Source organism: Procambarus clarkii, chromosome 93 (assembly GCF_040958095.1).
Source record: "Procambarus clarkii isolate CNS0578487 chromosome 93, FALCON_Pclarkii_2.0, whole genome shotgun sequence".
Lineage (NCBI taxonomy): Eukaryota > Metazoa > Arthropoda > Malacostraca > Decapoda > Cambaridae > Procambarus > Procambarus clarkii.
Genome location: NC_091242.1, coordinates 2022197 through 2037666, shown reverse-complemented (window position 1 = coordinate 2037666; position 15470 = coordinate 2022197). Strand labels below are relative to the sequence as shown.

The 15470-nt window shown below is 38.4% G+C and overlaps 1 protein-coding gene across 9 annotated transcripts in view; it reads left to right on the top strand.

The window, feature by feature from the left end:
- Positions 1–15470, top strand: part of LOC123746876 (zinc finger and BTB domain-containing protein 41) — a 32850-nt gene continuing 17380 nt past the window's right edge. For 6 of the 9 annotated variants that reach the window (XR_006771575.2, XM_069319571.1, XM_045728720.2 and 3 more), the window contains exons 1-7: positions 1–48; positions 1266–1598; positions 3707–3872; positions 7052–7235; positions 8784–8882; positions 9670–9770; positions 12915–13184. Coding sequence is in view for 8 of the 9 variants with exons in the window: in XM_069319571.1 (XP_069175672.1) it covers positions 1283–1598; positions 3707–3872; positions 7052–7235; positions 8784–8882; positions 9670–9770; positions 12915–13184 (1136 nt within the window). In the remaining variant the exon portion in view is untranslated. Of the gene's footprint in view, positions 133–1265; positions 1599–3706; positions 3873–7051; positions 7236–8783; positions 8883–9669; positions 9771–12914; positions 13185–15470 lie in introns of all 9 variants that reach the window. The other 3 variants (XM_045728719.2, XM_069319570.1, XM_045728721.2) reach the window with 3 other exon arrangements.

The following is a 15470-nucleotide window of genomic DNA, read 5'->3' as shown; positions in this document are numbered from 1 at the left end:
GTTCAGTATAAACAACCCAGCCAGGCCTGCAGGGACACCCTTGTTGGTGTCAGTATTACAGCCTCCTACAAGCTCCTTATTTACTCTACAGTGTTCATTTATACTGTATATGTGTGTGTCAGTAGCGTGATGGTCTGTAGCTGACTTGTATTGTCATAGAGTATTGGTGTGTAGCGTGGGTTAGATAGAGTCTTGTGGGTGACCCAGGGTCGCTGCCGCCACTTGGGCCGACCCTTCTCATATGTTTGGTAATATAATGACTATAATGACTCCTATATAATGACTTTTATTAATTTGTACGAGGCTCTGTATTATAATTAGGCTAATTAAGCCTCCTAATAAATTTTATATATATAATAATTTTTTGTATTGTGAATATATTGTTTGTGACTTAATGGGCAAGAGTATATAGTATAATTAACAGTTTAGGGGAAATAATTATAGTAATTTGGTTTTCAAAATATTTCATGTGGTTAATTATAGCTAACAAATATAATTCTCGAGTGCTTCATCCACCTCTGTTACTTAGATTTACCTGATGGCCACTTTCTCTCCAGGAACCTCAATTAGGACAGGAAGCCAGTGGCTTTTCAAAGGTCCCCTTATTTGTCCTAAGGTTTTTACCGAAGTGGAATTTGAAATTCGGCAGTGTTTTGGCATGAATGGCTTTGGTGGGTAGGCAGTTCCATGGATTTACAACCTTATGGGTGAAAAAGCCTCTTTTGTTTTCTGGTCTATAATGTGGCTTGTTGAGCTTGAAGTTGGTGTCAACCATATGAGAGTTGACTTAGTTCTGGAATGATATTTGTCACCTTATGAACTTTCTGTAAGGCAAATGTCTTCTCGAATATGAAGTCTCCATGCTTGCTTTCAATAATCCAGGTGGGGATGCACCAGAGATTTATGCAGTTGAATACTGTATTATACAGATTTGTATACTGTACCCTCTTTTTCCTTGAAGTCTGGTTTTCTGTTGCAAGGTAGGGACAATGGCAGTGACAAATCATCAACTGCCTGTTCTCTGCCAAACCTTGCACACCTGTCTTATGTTACTATACTTTACCCTTACCCTAGAATTAGGGTAATTAGGTTTGGGTTAGGTTAAGGTTATGTTAGCATATTTCATATTGCCTTATTGTTTGTGTAATGACACAATATTGTATTTTTATCACGATACGTATAAATTTATTTTAGATTTTTTATTGGTGTTATTGATATTACACATCTTGTGTATTTATTTTGTAATTAAATTAATTTTACAACAGAATAAACTAGTGGAGACATGTCAGGAGGGAGAAGAAAATCTCGTAAACCCCAAAAATGGGAGGATTACGTTGCAGATGAAGAACAGCTGGCATCTATTGAGAAGGAACTTGTGAAGGAAGAAAAGGCTCGCATGAAAAGTGCAAGTAATGATGGGGATTCTTCCGAGAAATCACCTGACAATGATCAGAACGAGGATGAAATTGATATTGAAGGTAATGAAGATAACTCCACTGATGAAGAGGAGGATTTGGAAATTAGTATTTTTAAAGAGGAAGAAAAAGAATTGGAAGCTGATGAGTTAAATAAGAAAGAAATTTCAGAGGATGAAAAAGGTGAGTCTGGTGTTAAGTCTGTTAAACTAAGTCTTAGCATTTTTCATAGGCAGTTTCATAGTTCTTATATTCAAATGCTCCCTGAAGTAGACCAAGATTCCTCTGCGACCTTGGACATTAATATTGTAGGTAGTCTGGCCGAGAACATGTGGTGCATGGTGATTCACTGAGTTTTCAATCATCCATGCAAGGTCAAGTATGTGCTGAGGGAGTCGCAGGAGAAATGAATCAATCCTGTCACCCTACAGGTGGTGTGGCTGAGTGGCTATAGGTTTTGTGTTACACTTGAGTGATTCCTGGAATCGGTGCAGTATTCTAGGGGGTCTTGCACGAATATGGTGGTCTCATCATCTGAGAAAATGTCGGCCTCAGACAGCCATCTTTTTTCTCCACTGTGATCATATTCAGATGTTGGAAAAAGAGGTGGGCTGAGTGATGTGCGCTCTTCTATTGTAGTGCAGTCCTGACGCTTCAAGATAGTGAAAAATGGCTCCAGTAAGACGATGAGCATTTTTATCTTTTTTTTTCATGGGGATGGGAGGCAGATAATTTTTAGAAATGATTGGAAAAGGCAGTTTGTGTAAGTCAGAGTAGAAAAAACTGCAGTAGTGGCCAGTTACTATAGGTTTGTATATAGAATAATCACTAGTAGTGGTATAGAATGCAGAAATTCTGGAATTGGTGCTGCAGAAGCAGTTGTGGCTTTCTCCAGGTGGGTCAGTGCTGTGGGCTGGCCATTTCCCATTTTCCTTAAAAGTAATTCAGCCTTCTTCTCTTTAACATTTTATTTGCATTTTATATTGCTTTATCATTTTCTGGTGCCTTCAACCAGTACAGTTATTTAACTTTGGTATCGGATTCATTATGTTTGGTAAGGAAACCTCTTAAAGAAGTACTCGGTTACAACCCAGATGTCTATGTGAAAAATTTGACATTTTTTCAGAGGGCCTTTTGTTAGTATGGTTTGACTCTAACCAGAGGTGCATCACTCTTTGCCCGGCTGCTTTACCTCAGTGCTAACTGCTGGCCGTGGCATTTCATCGATCCTGAGGGTGATGCTGCTCTGTATCTAAGCTTGAGTCCATAAAACCACTAGTATCTGCCCGAAACGCTACGCGTACTAGTGGCTGTACAAGAATGTAACAACTCTTGTATATATCTCAAAAAAAAAAAAAGTATATCCTCATTCACATGATTTTTAAATTATGCTATCTTCTCTGCCAAGTTCTGTTTAAGATTAAAACTAGGGGTTTATGGCATATCATCTGCCTCTTCACTTAAAGGTATTATGCTACCTTCTCAAGCTTTGCCTTTTAGGCTGGCCATGTGTGGCCATTTGCAGACTGACTTCTTGCTGAGCTTTGGCAATGTTGGTGGCAGTACTAGGTCGTACTCATCATGGTGGCCTGCTTTGGGCACCAGTCGGTAGCAAAGGTGATTATTTCTGCCAATTTGTCTACTACTTTGAGTCCATTTATTCTTGCTACTTGAAAACATTTGACTGTAAGGAATGGAAACAGGGCTCTTAGTTAATTTTACAAGCTTTTTCTGAGCTATATCATTCAGCTACTCCCATACCTTAATTTTTGTTTCCCCATATCATGTGAACTGGGTCACTCACTTAGTGCCAGATAGTACATGGGGTGGCTCGAGTCATTTGATCCTGGGGTGGGTGTGGTGCTGTAACTTAGTGGTAATCAGTGGGTGTTGCCTAGGTTAACTTAGTGGTGATCAATGGGTGTTGTCTAGGTTGTCTAGTAAGTAATTTTGCCAGTGGCTACTTCCTCAGCATGTGCACTATTTGACCCTAGAGGTATACCTGGAATTTCTCACCAGTTCTTTGCTGTATGTCTCCATTAACCCATGCTTAGCACTAACCTGTAGTCATTATAATCCCTGAGCTCCTTGGAACCCCTTGTAAACAATGTGTATCTGATACTCGGTGCTGCACCCTGTTCTCATCTGGAGATAGATTTTTAGCATTGTCCTCATGTGGGTGATACATTGCTAGTTTTCATTAAGATTTTGTGTGTAAGCAGGACATGCTAGCATTGCTTTCTGGCAGCAAATTAAACTGACTACCTCTAATCATATTCTTGGGAATAAAGTTGAAGATGTTCGAGAAGAGAGACCACAGTCTACTACCAATGCAACTGGTGGACAGGTGATTGGAGACTGCACTGTGTGTGGGATTCAGTTACGTGATTGGACTTCGACCCACAGCCATCTTAGATTTCATCGTCTCTCTCACGTACCAGACTGTAATTATGGAAGGTATTGGTTATTTTTTATTATTCCTTGATACATAGAGAAATATATACTAACAATTAAGGTAACTTTATAAAACAACTTCTTGTTAATTCTTTTTCTAATCTATTTGGCTCAATCCTTTTTTTTCCCTATTGCTCATGCCTGTTAATTTCTTCATTGAAATTACATAGTTGAATTTTTAGGAATATTGTATTGTTTACAGAATATTCTAATTATTAAAATCATAATATTTAAATATTTGCATTTAAATATTTTTAAAATCAACATGGGTATAGCATATTTCCATACATGTAGTTGTTAAAAAATTTAGTGTTGAAAAGTTGTACTGTATGTTCTAATTTTAATATTATAAAAGTTTAGCAGGTTATCCTTTTGTTTGTACTAACCAAGACATATGTGCTCAAGACAGATTACTAGTACATCAGCATGTATAAAGAACAATAAAACAAAGACACACTTGAGATATGAGCAAATTACTGTAAAAGGAAATGGATATAAAATAAGTGAAATTGCTATCTTATGAGGATAGTGTAAGAAAAGTAGCAAACACCTGGATAGTGTAACATATCACCGATGAACATTTAAATACTGTACAATGTGCTTTCTTAGCTACTTGAATCGGCTGTGGAATACATGGATTTAACTAAAGAAGACTTCAGATATTTTTCTCTATTGTTCATTTCTGGTTTAGCCCTGTTGGTGGCTTCCTGAAGCTCATAAAGCTATATTTGCCAAGACAGCTTTCCATGCACAGTTGCATCAATCTTGGAAATTCTGTTGGCCTACTGGGGACCTAGAGCCAGAACCTGGCTACCCCCTCCCCCCCTTTCCCTACTTCACAGAAGTGCAGAGAGCAGGAGATACAGTAGTTACAATTACCTTCACATGGGAAAGCACCCAGAAAGGCAGACAAGATAATACAAAGAACTACATACATGGATCGTGAAAATAAAGTGCCAGAACAGCAAATGGAAACTGCCAAAAAATTGCTCACAGCGAAATGCTTCATTCGAACCTGGGGTACAAATCGCCCCCTATTGCGTGTGTGCAGAGCTGCCTGCCACTGGCATCTTAGCAGCCAGCTGATTTTGTTCTGTTGCAGTGGCCTTGGCCACTATTCTCTTTCTGGTTTTAGCATGTCCCTCTTCTTTTTTTAAGATAAGTAGATAAATCCATTGGGCTTTTTTCTTTTGGAGACCATTTGCTTGGCTATCGTTCCTAATTTTTCGTTTGTGCTCACAGGCATGTGTTTACTGGCCTGACTTGTTATGTGGACATATTATAATCTGGGCTTTCAGCTGTGTTTAGGGTATCTGTAAATGCTCACTTAGCATTGCCTCTGCAGTGATAGTTATTTCTCTGGTATGCTCACCACTGACCGTGAGAGGCCAGGCCACAGAGATGGAGAGCCTCGTCCTGGGTAATGTTCGAGTTGTAATTCCTTTACTAGACCATATGGTTGGGGCGTCCTATTTGTTTCCATATGAGATGTGATAGGGTATGCATGTTGTTTATACTGCACTGTGCTGTCACCCTTCTCAGCTTTGCTTTTTTTATAGGCTACTTTCAGTGTTGGTTCTTCCGGAGAACATCCCTAGTGCCGGAGTGTCCTGTTTAGTCGCCTTCAGGTTCTGACAATTCTCCTGCAGGTCTGCAATGTGACTTGGGATAGACCAACCCATCCTTCAGTTTGGTTGCAAGATGTTTGGTTGCCCCGAGGAGGGCCTCTTCACATTGTCATGGAACTAGCTCTGCCTCTTTCTGTAAATCAGCCTGGTGGCGTACTGTGGTGGTTCCTTTTTTTCTGGCTTTCTGTGTCTCATCCTGGCATGAATTGTCCAATATTTTTGTGGTGTGCTGGTGCTGTTTTGTTGTTGTCTCACCTGTGTCTTCATAGTGGCAGCAATATAAACTATCCTGCAATCCTTTCACCTTTCTTCTATCTGGTGTTCAGTGTTGATACTGTACTCTACTTCCTCGGTGCCGTTTCGTACTTTGCCTCGAGTCATCTTTTTCTTTTGGCCGCTTTCTGCTTGCCCTGAGCCATCTTACTCTCTCAATCAAGTGTGGGTGTTTTTTCCTTTGGTTTATGTGTTGTCCCGTCGATCAGGGATATTTTATTTTTTTAGGCATTGTTTTTGTTGACTTTGGCCTCCGGTTGTTAGATAAAGGACGTGTTTGTCCTCCATTCCACGACGTGTTTGTCCCGGGGGTCTTTCTGCAATGTCTTTAACACTAGCCAGCCCGTAGTCTTCCCTCAGGCTTTCATTGTTCGTCAGTTCATGGCTTTGGCCACCATCTTCGCCATGATGTTATTAAGGCTCGGGTTTTGAAAATCTAACTGGGTCGTGGGAATATTGTATCAAATGAATATTCTTGGTTCTAGTTAGGCTTGTGCTAAATGTTCCTGGCCTGGTGTTTCTTTTAAGCCTTTGTGGCTGCTGTCTCCTCCTCCTCCCTGGTAAGTCCCATATTTTCATTCTTCTCTGTAGTTAGCTTCAAGGAGCCACTAGGGGGCCTCCCCTCAGAAAACCAGTGTTGGATGTAATAAGATGCCCTTTTCTGGGTGATTCCGGGGGGGCTCCCTAACTCCATCAACCCCATCCCCCCACCCTACCAGGTATATTGCTTTGTGGTTCATCAGCCCCAGACTGTTCCGGTTGGTTGCTAGGATAACACTGGCTGGCAGCTCTGTGCATGTTCTTTATGGGCCGTTTCTATAATCTGGTTCATGTGAGCCATTTTGTTTTGAGAAGTTCTTGGACGGTATCTGTTGGCCGTTTCAGTGCTTCATTTTCGTGAACCATGCAGTTCTTTGTATTGTCTTGCCTGCCTCTAAAGGTGCTTTTCCCATGTGAGGGTGATCATAGCAATCCCCTGCCTTCTGCACCTCTCTTGGGATTGTGGAGGCTCTGGTTCTCTGAATGGTCAACAGAACTTCAAAGACTGATGTGACTGTGTATGAAAAGCTATCTCGGTAAATATTGCTATGTATGGAAAGCTATCTTGGTAAATATTACTTCAGGAAACCACTAGAATTCACCCAGAAAGCGGCATTTCATTACGTTCAATGTTGGATTTAGCATTTCGGACAATATTATTTAATTAGTTATTTCTCAGATGCCATTTTAGAATGAATTAATACTTACGCATGAAAATGCTGATTATGATTTCTCTTGTAGGAAAATTTGCCAAGTTTGCCACCGATGTTGTCAGAACAAAGAGGTGTTGGCATATCATGCTTACACTGAGCATTACGTAGACCTTGAAGAAGCTAAAACTTGCCCCTTTTGTACGTCGAAGTTCAAAGATATGGAAGAATTTCAAGAGCACCTTGACATGAATGTTATTAGCTTCAAGTGTCAGGTGAGTTTAAATTATTGTATTCATAATTTTTTTTTAATATATATTTGTATGCAATGTATATGCCTGTACTGAAAAATAGACATGTATGCTTCCAGAAAAAGCAGTGCAATACAAATAAAGTGTAAGAAAATTTAGTTGTAAAATCATGTTTATGAAGGGTAAACAATATTTAAATAATAATGGTGTTTATTATCTGAAATTTACTGTGCAACATCAACAGTGTCAATATTTCTGGCAAACCTCATCATATTAGGTATTCAAAAAGCACCTTGCCTAAATAATTGTGTATGTGTATGTGTGTGCATTTATGTATGTATGATGTATGTATATATGTGTGTGTGTGTGTATATACAGTATATATAAAATATTTTAGATTAAAGTCTACTGCCCTGCCTTTCCGAACTCACATCACTCTCAAAAAGGAAAACAAAGATTACTTTATAAAATAGATTTTACTGTATAGGCAAATAAAACTATCATAAATGGTTGGAAGAATGTGAACAGGAGAGTTCGAATAATAATGTATTTCAACCCAGCACTGAGTATAATTAATGCATATCATGATGATAAATCTATTTGTCTGAAAATTAAAGTAATGGCAGATGAGCTCACACATTTAACACCATTCTCCACAGCTTATCGAACAGCTCAGACCATGACTCCTGCTTATACACCTTGAAGTGGAACAGTCTTACAGTAGTTGTCTCGAATGACGGAGAAGTTCGTCTAATGCAGGAGCATGTTATAGATTGGGAGAAGAAGTATGTGGCTCTTGTATTGTAAGTATGGTGAAGCAGTGGTTCGCTTCAATAATTTTAGTTGGGATTTGCCAGAAATATTAATATTATTAATAGGGCAGTGAATTTCAGATATCAAATAAATGTACATTATAATTCGATTTTAAAATTGATTGGAACGAATCAGATGAGAAGCACTGTGCTAGATATTATTGCTTGTATTCAGTGAACTAACAGTGCACTGAAATGTGTCAATATTAAGTTTACTGTATTTATTTTAAGACGGTTTCGATATAAAATACCTTTCATGTTTCAATTTTGTTTTACTGTATTCAACAAGTTCCTTGCTTTTTTATGGTTCTGTTCTATCCAACAGTTGCTGGCAACCAGGCAGATATGGGCTGGTTGCCCTGCCCTACCCTATGTCCTACAGCATGTTTAGAATCTTCCAATATTTCTGGTATTAATAATTTTTTTTACATCATTTGCAAAGGGGATATTATTGATTCATTACCTTCAGGTTTGTCCTGCATTTGCAGTATATCAAGAACTGTGGGTCCAAATAGTGGCGTGTTAGGAAACGGCAAAGGTTACTTCTCTCTCCATCCCAGTTTCCCTCTCTCACTATGCCTCTGCCTCTCTTCCTTTAATACCAGAGAGTGAGTGAGCAACATGTTGGGTAGAATTAACTCTACTGGTAAGTGGTTTCGTTCCTCATCACCGTACTGTATTTCCATAGTGCAAGGTTTTGGTAATTTAAGATCCTTAGTCCAGTTTTACAGATGTTTGTAATCTACTCTTTACTTTTCAGATGTGTGGTGTGTCAGTGAATCAAGAGCATAAGTTTTATCAACACATTGTATATTGTGCAAAACGTCGTCAGCCGGGTATCACCTCTCTCGAGTGTTTTGTTAGTATACAAAATTTGTTCATTGTTATAAAGGTCTTGCATCTATAAATTTCAAGGGAGGAAAAATTGACTAGTACAGCTTTTCTGTGTCGAGCGCAGTTCCATTTGTATATATTCTTGGTATAATTTCTTTTATCTTGGATGAGTATATAACCTATTGAGGACAGGAGTTGCATGCATGTTCATTTGTTTCTTGATTTGTATGTGGGATGGTTACCTTGAGGTGTTTTCGGGGCTTAGCGTCCCTGCGGCCCGGTCCTCGACCAGGCCTCTGAACACTCTTGCTAATCCTTGTGGAGAAACATTAAACATTTTCCAGATGGTAAATTATTCAACAATTTTGATTGTTATATAATATAAAATACAACATGGCTAAAATAATACGAAATTGGGCATGTGTTTCAAGTGTTTGGATTATCATAAATACAATATATACTTTGTTATATTTTTGTCGCAAAATACCTCTAAAAAAAATTTGAGTTATTTGATATCTTATCACTTTTGTTAATAATTTGGAAAAAGATAATGTTTATATTTACCATTAATGATTGCTCTCATTCAATCAAACCATATTTATTTTGTATCTAATTTTTTTTATACATATAATGTAATAGTCACCATGTTTGTGTAACATATCACATTAGTTAACTCTAATGTGTCGGCTACTAATCACTAATGACACTTGCAATCATATTCAGTAACTATTAATGACCTGGAGTATATGTATAATGCTTAAATGGTCATTGGAGAGTTATTTTTATCTGTTGTAATGTTGCTTTTTTTTCAGGTTTGTGGAGTAACAACTTCCATTAATAAATTGCACATGCATCTGATGCAACACAGCACCCTGCTTAGTCTTCCGCTTCACCTCGCTCATAATAACAAAAGGTATGATCTATGTTTCTTGGCCTTTATTACAACTGTATGTAACATGCAATGCACTTTAGCTAGCTCGTCTGATGATGTGTTTGATGTTTTTTTCTGATGGCTTTGTCCGGGTAATTATAAAATACCCAGTAAACGTCTTCTCTCTCTCTGTCATAATGTGGGATTTTTAAGTGCTTCCTCATTTTATTTGCTGTTTACCACCACTTTATATGTTTTGCAAAGATTGCATCATGCTACTGCTATTATCGTAAACAATAAATCGTATAATTTTCTCGCTGCCCTCCTGGTGAGTCTGTAAATTCAGAATGCTGAATTTAAAGACGATCTAAGTGCTGCTTCATGTTGCTGTGCTTAGAATAAAAAATCAAGCTCTGTGCTCTGCAAAAAATCTAGTTTTTTCTTGTATGGTATTTGGTATTTTTCTTCATTGGTATTTGTGCCAATGTCAGCAAAACCTGTCCCTTAGTGCACTCTTTTTAACCCTGTGCCTACATTTGGTGTGGCTTTCATGGTGCTAGTGTTATTACCTGATTTTAGTTGCAGAAATAGAGCTGCTGTATGCTCTTGGTGCTGCTGCCTTTTTAGATATACAGTAGTTATTTCTTTTAACTATTAACAGGGTATATTTTTGACACAATGTACAGGAGACTGTTCCAGCCATCTGTCTTTCTGTAAGGAAATTTCCTAGTGGTTTTTTCTGCAGTTATATTTCTTGAGGATCGACATGACATTGAGAAATTGTGAATTGAGACTCGGAAGTATGTGGGTCTCGGGTGTTTCGTAAAGGTGACTATGAGGGATTAAGATAGGATTTGATGCATGTAGATTGGATAAATTAAATTAAACACAGTACTGTACTGTACAGTGGAATCCCCCATTACGTATCTGAATACCCAGTTTTCTCCGATTACCTGGACAGAAATTTCCAGTTCCTCGCCCTCATTTTAACCAGATTATGTTTGGTTAATGGGGATTAAATTTTCTGTTAATGGGGAGTAACCCCATTAACTGAAAATTTAGTGTGATTTGGCAGCAGGGGACACACATTTATATAAAATATAACTTAACAAATTTCATTAGTTTCCTACATAGAAATAAATAAATAAAATAATTATAAATTGGTACATTGCTCTGAAAATATTACCCTTCTTTGCTCAAAATAAAAAAAAATAAAAAACAAACAATTTCATTACATTTTGTGATCTTTTATTAAATTATCCAGAGTTTCCTCACAGAGATATCTGTTGTTTTGGGACCAATCCTGGCATTGTACCACCTGGCTGGAATCTCCACTTTTTGAAGCACAAACCCGAAATTGGAGAGATGCTGAGATTTACCACATTACTGTCAGAACTAGGAAAGTTAAGCGACAAGAATGGGTCAAATTTACTAAATCTCGCGCCCCTAGAGAAAAGGGGAACAGTAAATATTGACAATAAACAAGGTGGACATGAACAGCCTTTTTAAATTGAGACAAAGTAGAACAAAAGAGAAAAGCAGGAGAGTGCAAACAGAAACTACCAGATCTGTGTTAATTATAACAACTAATGTAAAATAAGACTTAAATAGTATGTGAAATAATCAATGGAGTGCCCAGATACTTACAGATTGAATATGTCGTGGCTAACAGCATCTCTGTGACAGTTCAGCTTATATGGGGGATTTAGATGACAAAGTGTATACAGTAGTGTGGGGACAAAGACAGGGACACGTACTACATCATTACATCTTACACTTTGTGAAAATTGAGCTATTGGGGACAAAATATATACTTGTATAAATTGTATAAATGATAAAGTATCTGCAAATCTTAGACTCTGGGCATATTTCACTTTCAAGTAGATAAAGGAAATATGTGATGAAAGTATAATCTGTGTAGACAGAAATTATAAACATCGGCCCTGTAATATAGTGTATTTAACATTATTTTTAGATACTAATATAGTGGCTTACCTCCACTGCATAATAATATATTGTAATTCATAAAAGTTGCAGTGCAATAAGTTGATTACTAGCCATCATTGCAATTAATTATGGATATGCAGATGGCTAATTTAAAATTTCCACGAGGTCTGATTAAGACCTATTTTCCTCTCTTTAATTTTCCTTTTTTTTTTTTTTTTTTTTAATAAGTATGGAGTATACAATAAACTAGTTGTCACTAGTGGCAACGATTAAGGTTGAAGCTGGAAATGCAAACAAGTCACGAATATAAGTACAGTACTGTAAATACTTGTACCTCGTATTAGTGGTCATTGAGTGGAATGCACTGAAGAAGTTTTGAAAGTCGCCTCCATGCATAACTTTAGACCTAGATTCGAAATCGTTTAAAATCAGGAAGGGAATTATCAGGAGAAAACACCAAGCCATTATGACTATAGTTTAATATCGGGCAAATGAAATTATTATGCAATAGATACAAGAAAGCTATTAGGCAGGGCACTAATAGTAGTAAGCTGGTAGCTAGACGAGCTAAATTTTGCTTCCTTTCTAGTCACTGTTAGGTAAACGCCATACCACCACGACAATACCCACACCTAACTAGCACCCAGGACCACACAACAATGCCCAAATCCCTCACCCTAGCCATACTAATCCAACCAACCATACACTAAACTCAGCCCCATCCCCCCCCCCCACACACACACACACACACACACAAACACACACAGACACATACGCATGCACATGCACACACACACACACACACGCGCGCACATACCCGCACCCACTCTGTAGCACCCTTCCATCCAATGCCACAACCATCTGTACTTATTCTCTTTCCTCCTATGTATGCCAGTTTTTTTGTTTAAATATATTGTACTGTGTATACAGAAGGGGAGGGGTGGAACTTTTGTTTCTTAAAAAATATTTATAATAATGTATAGTATTATTTATCTAGCAAGCAAATTTTGCCTGGCATATGAACTATGGATCCCCTGGAACAATGGTTGTAATTGAAACATGTCTTCTCTAGCTTAGTTTATTGTTTCTATACTCTATGTTTATTTTTGTAATTAAGATCTAATTGATGCTAGCTGTATTTATAGGAAAATTATAATGTTTAACCTTAATCTAAGAATTGCTCATTATTTTGTACAAATCTGTCTTATTATTTTAGTAGAATACTTTTAAACCTTACAGGCGTGCAGTATATGTTCCTAAACCTGACCCACCTCGGCCACAACAGTCCGGGTACCGTCCCTTCTTGTGTGAAATATGTGATCGGCGTTTCGTTGTATACAGTGAATTTAAACGTCACTTATATTCCCACTTTAAGTCTCGCTCATATATCTGCACTCACTGTGGTCGGAGTTACTGCCAGAAGAATACCCTCATTGTTCACCTATATTCTTATCACAACTCTTCACCCAATGCTGAGGAGATCACCCCAAGGGAGGACACAACTCAAAGGTAGTATTTGTAAATGATGAAGGGTGTATTGCATGATCAAGAACTCGCCAAGTTCTGTTCCTAGTGTTAAGCGTTCCTAAGCAACCACTACATTAGTATCATGATTTTCTGTTAAAAATAAAATGGGATCAATCCTCCCACTACTGAACTATATCATACTTTCAGTGATGAAGTCTTTGTTTATGAAACTGCATTGATGAGTTACAGATGTTTATCTTTGATATTTTGTTGTCTATAAATCAAATAAATAAAAATTTAGTATTTGGTTCGGGGGGGGGGGGGAAATGGGGGGGGCGTGTGTGTGTGTGTGTGTACGTACATACATACATACACACTGTACATACACACACACACAAACTGTACATACACACACACATACTGTACATAAACACGCGCATACTGTACATACACACACATACTGTACATACACACACACAATGTATGCACACACACACACACACACACACACACACACACATAGATTTAAACTATGTCTATAGTTTACTTTTACATAAACTATGGTCATAGATTTAAACTAGTTAAAGATGCCCAAGAAATATGAGAAAATTTACTTTCGCATACAGAGTGGTAGACAGTTGGAACAAGTTAAGTGAGAAGGTGGTGGAGGCCAAAACCGTCAGTAGTTTCAAAGCATTATATGACAAAGAGTGCTGGGAAGACGGGACTCCACGAGCGTAGCTTTCATCCTGTAACTACACTTAGGTAATTACCAGTTGATTGACAGTTCAGTGGCAGGACCAAAGAGCCAAAGCTCAACCCCTGCAAGCACAACCAAGTGAGTACTCGTACACATACATTCATCTACATTTACTGTACATAAATTTAGTACTAAAATCAACTTGTTAAATATTTTATAAATATTACTGGTATTGGTGATTATAGCAGTAACTATGGTTAGTGTAATTAGCTTCCCTCTTCCAGTTCTTCAGCAACCAAAATGCTCGCTGTTTTATATCTGTCTATAAGGCCAGAAAAGGTCTAGGGTTGACTACCCTTGTAATTCAGTTTCTGGTGCTTTACGTTAATTTATTTATTATTAAACATGCTAGAATTATTGCAAACCAAGTGGCCAGCCATGTTCCAGCAAAACACAAGTAGGGAAATGAGTTAGCATACCTTGAGGTTACCTTGAGATGGTTTCGGGGCTTAGCGTCCCCGTGGCCTTGTCCACGCCCAGGCTCCCTTGAGCTATGGGAAGGGAAAGCTGTCTGTTAACAGGAGTCAAAAGCTGTCTACTTCGGTACCCACGTGTGTAAAAACTGTGTAATAGATTGTGCCCATCCTGGGCATTCTACACTCACTACACCCAGCAGTGATTGGAAACCTTGATGTGAAGTGATTGATGTATAGTGTTGAGGGGAGACTACTATAAATAACCTAATTTCAGTACAGTACCTGGCAGAAGGCCTAAATCATGGCCAATGGTGAAGGCCATTATGAAAAAATAAAGCAGTTTGATACTTATTTGCACGAGAACAAATTTCTTTTCAGCCATATATATTTCCCTAATGATGTTTTTCATATGGTAGGTGTATGCCTCCTCCTCTTTCCTCTCCCACTGCCTCCTCCTCTTTCCTCTCCCACTGCCTCCTCTCCTTTTCTCTCCCACTGCCTCCTCTCCTTTTCTCTCCCACTGCCTCCTCTCCTTTTCTCTCCCACTGCCTCCTCTCCTTTTCTCTCCCACTGCCTCCTCTCCTTTTCTCTCCCACTGCCTCTTCTCCTTTTCTCTCCCACTGCCTCCTCTCCTTTTCTCTCCCACTGCCTCCTCTCCTTTTCTCTCCCACTGCCTCCTCTCCTTTTCTCTCCCACTGCCTCCTCTCCTTTTCTCTCCCACTGCCTCCTCTCCTTTCCTCTCCCACTGCCTCCTCTCCGTTTCTCTCCCACTGCCTCCTCTCCTTTTCTCTCCCACTGCCTCCTCTCCGTTTCTCTCCCATTGCCTCCTCTCCACTCCTCCCCATTGCTTGTTTACTAGGTTAAGGCATAATAAGATTCATAAATTTTGCTATAACAAGTTTAAGATGCTAAGCTAATATTGATACAAATTTAAAAACTTGCATCATCTTGTTTGTTCCCATAAATATTTAACTTCCAATTTCATACAAATACAGGGAAAAAAAAAACATCTGCATATTTAAAAAGGGCCACAAGTACCTCTTTTAAGGAATACTGATAATACTCGCATGGTTTTCGTAAATGTTAATGCATATATGTGCATACATGCATATGCATATCAAACATCATTTAAATATTCAGTGTATGAGGGGG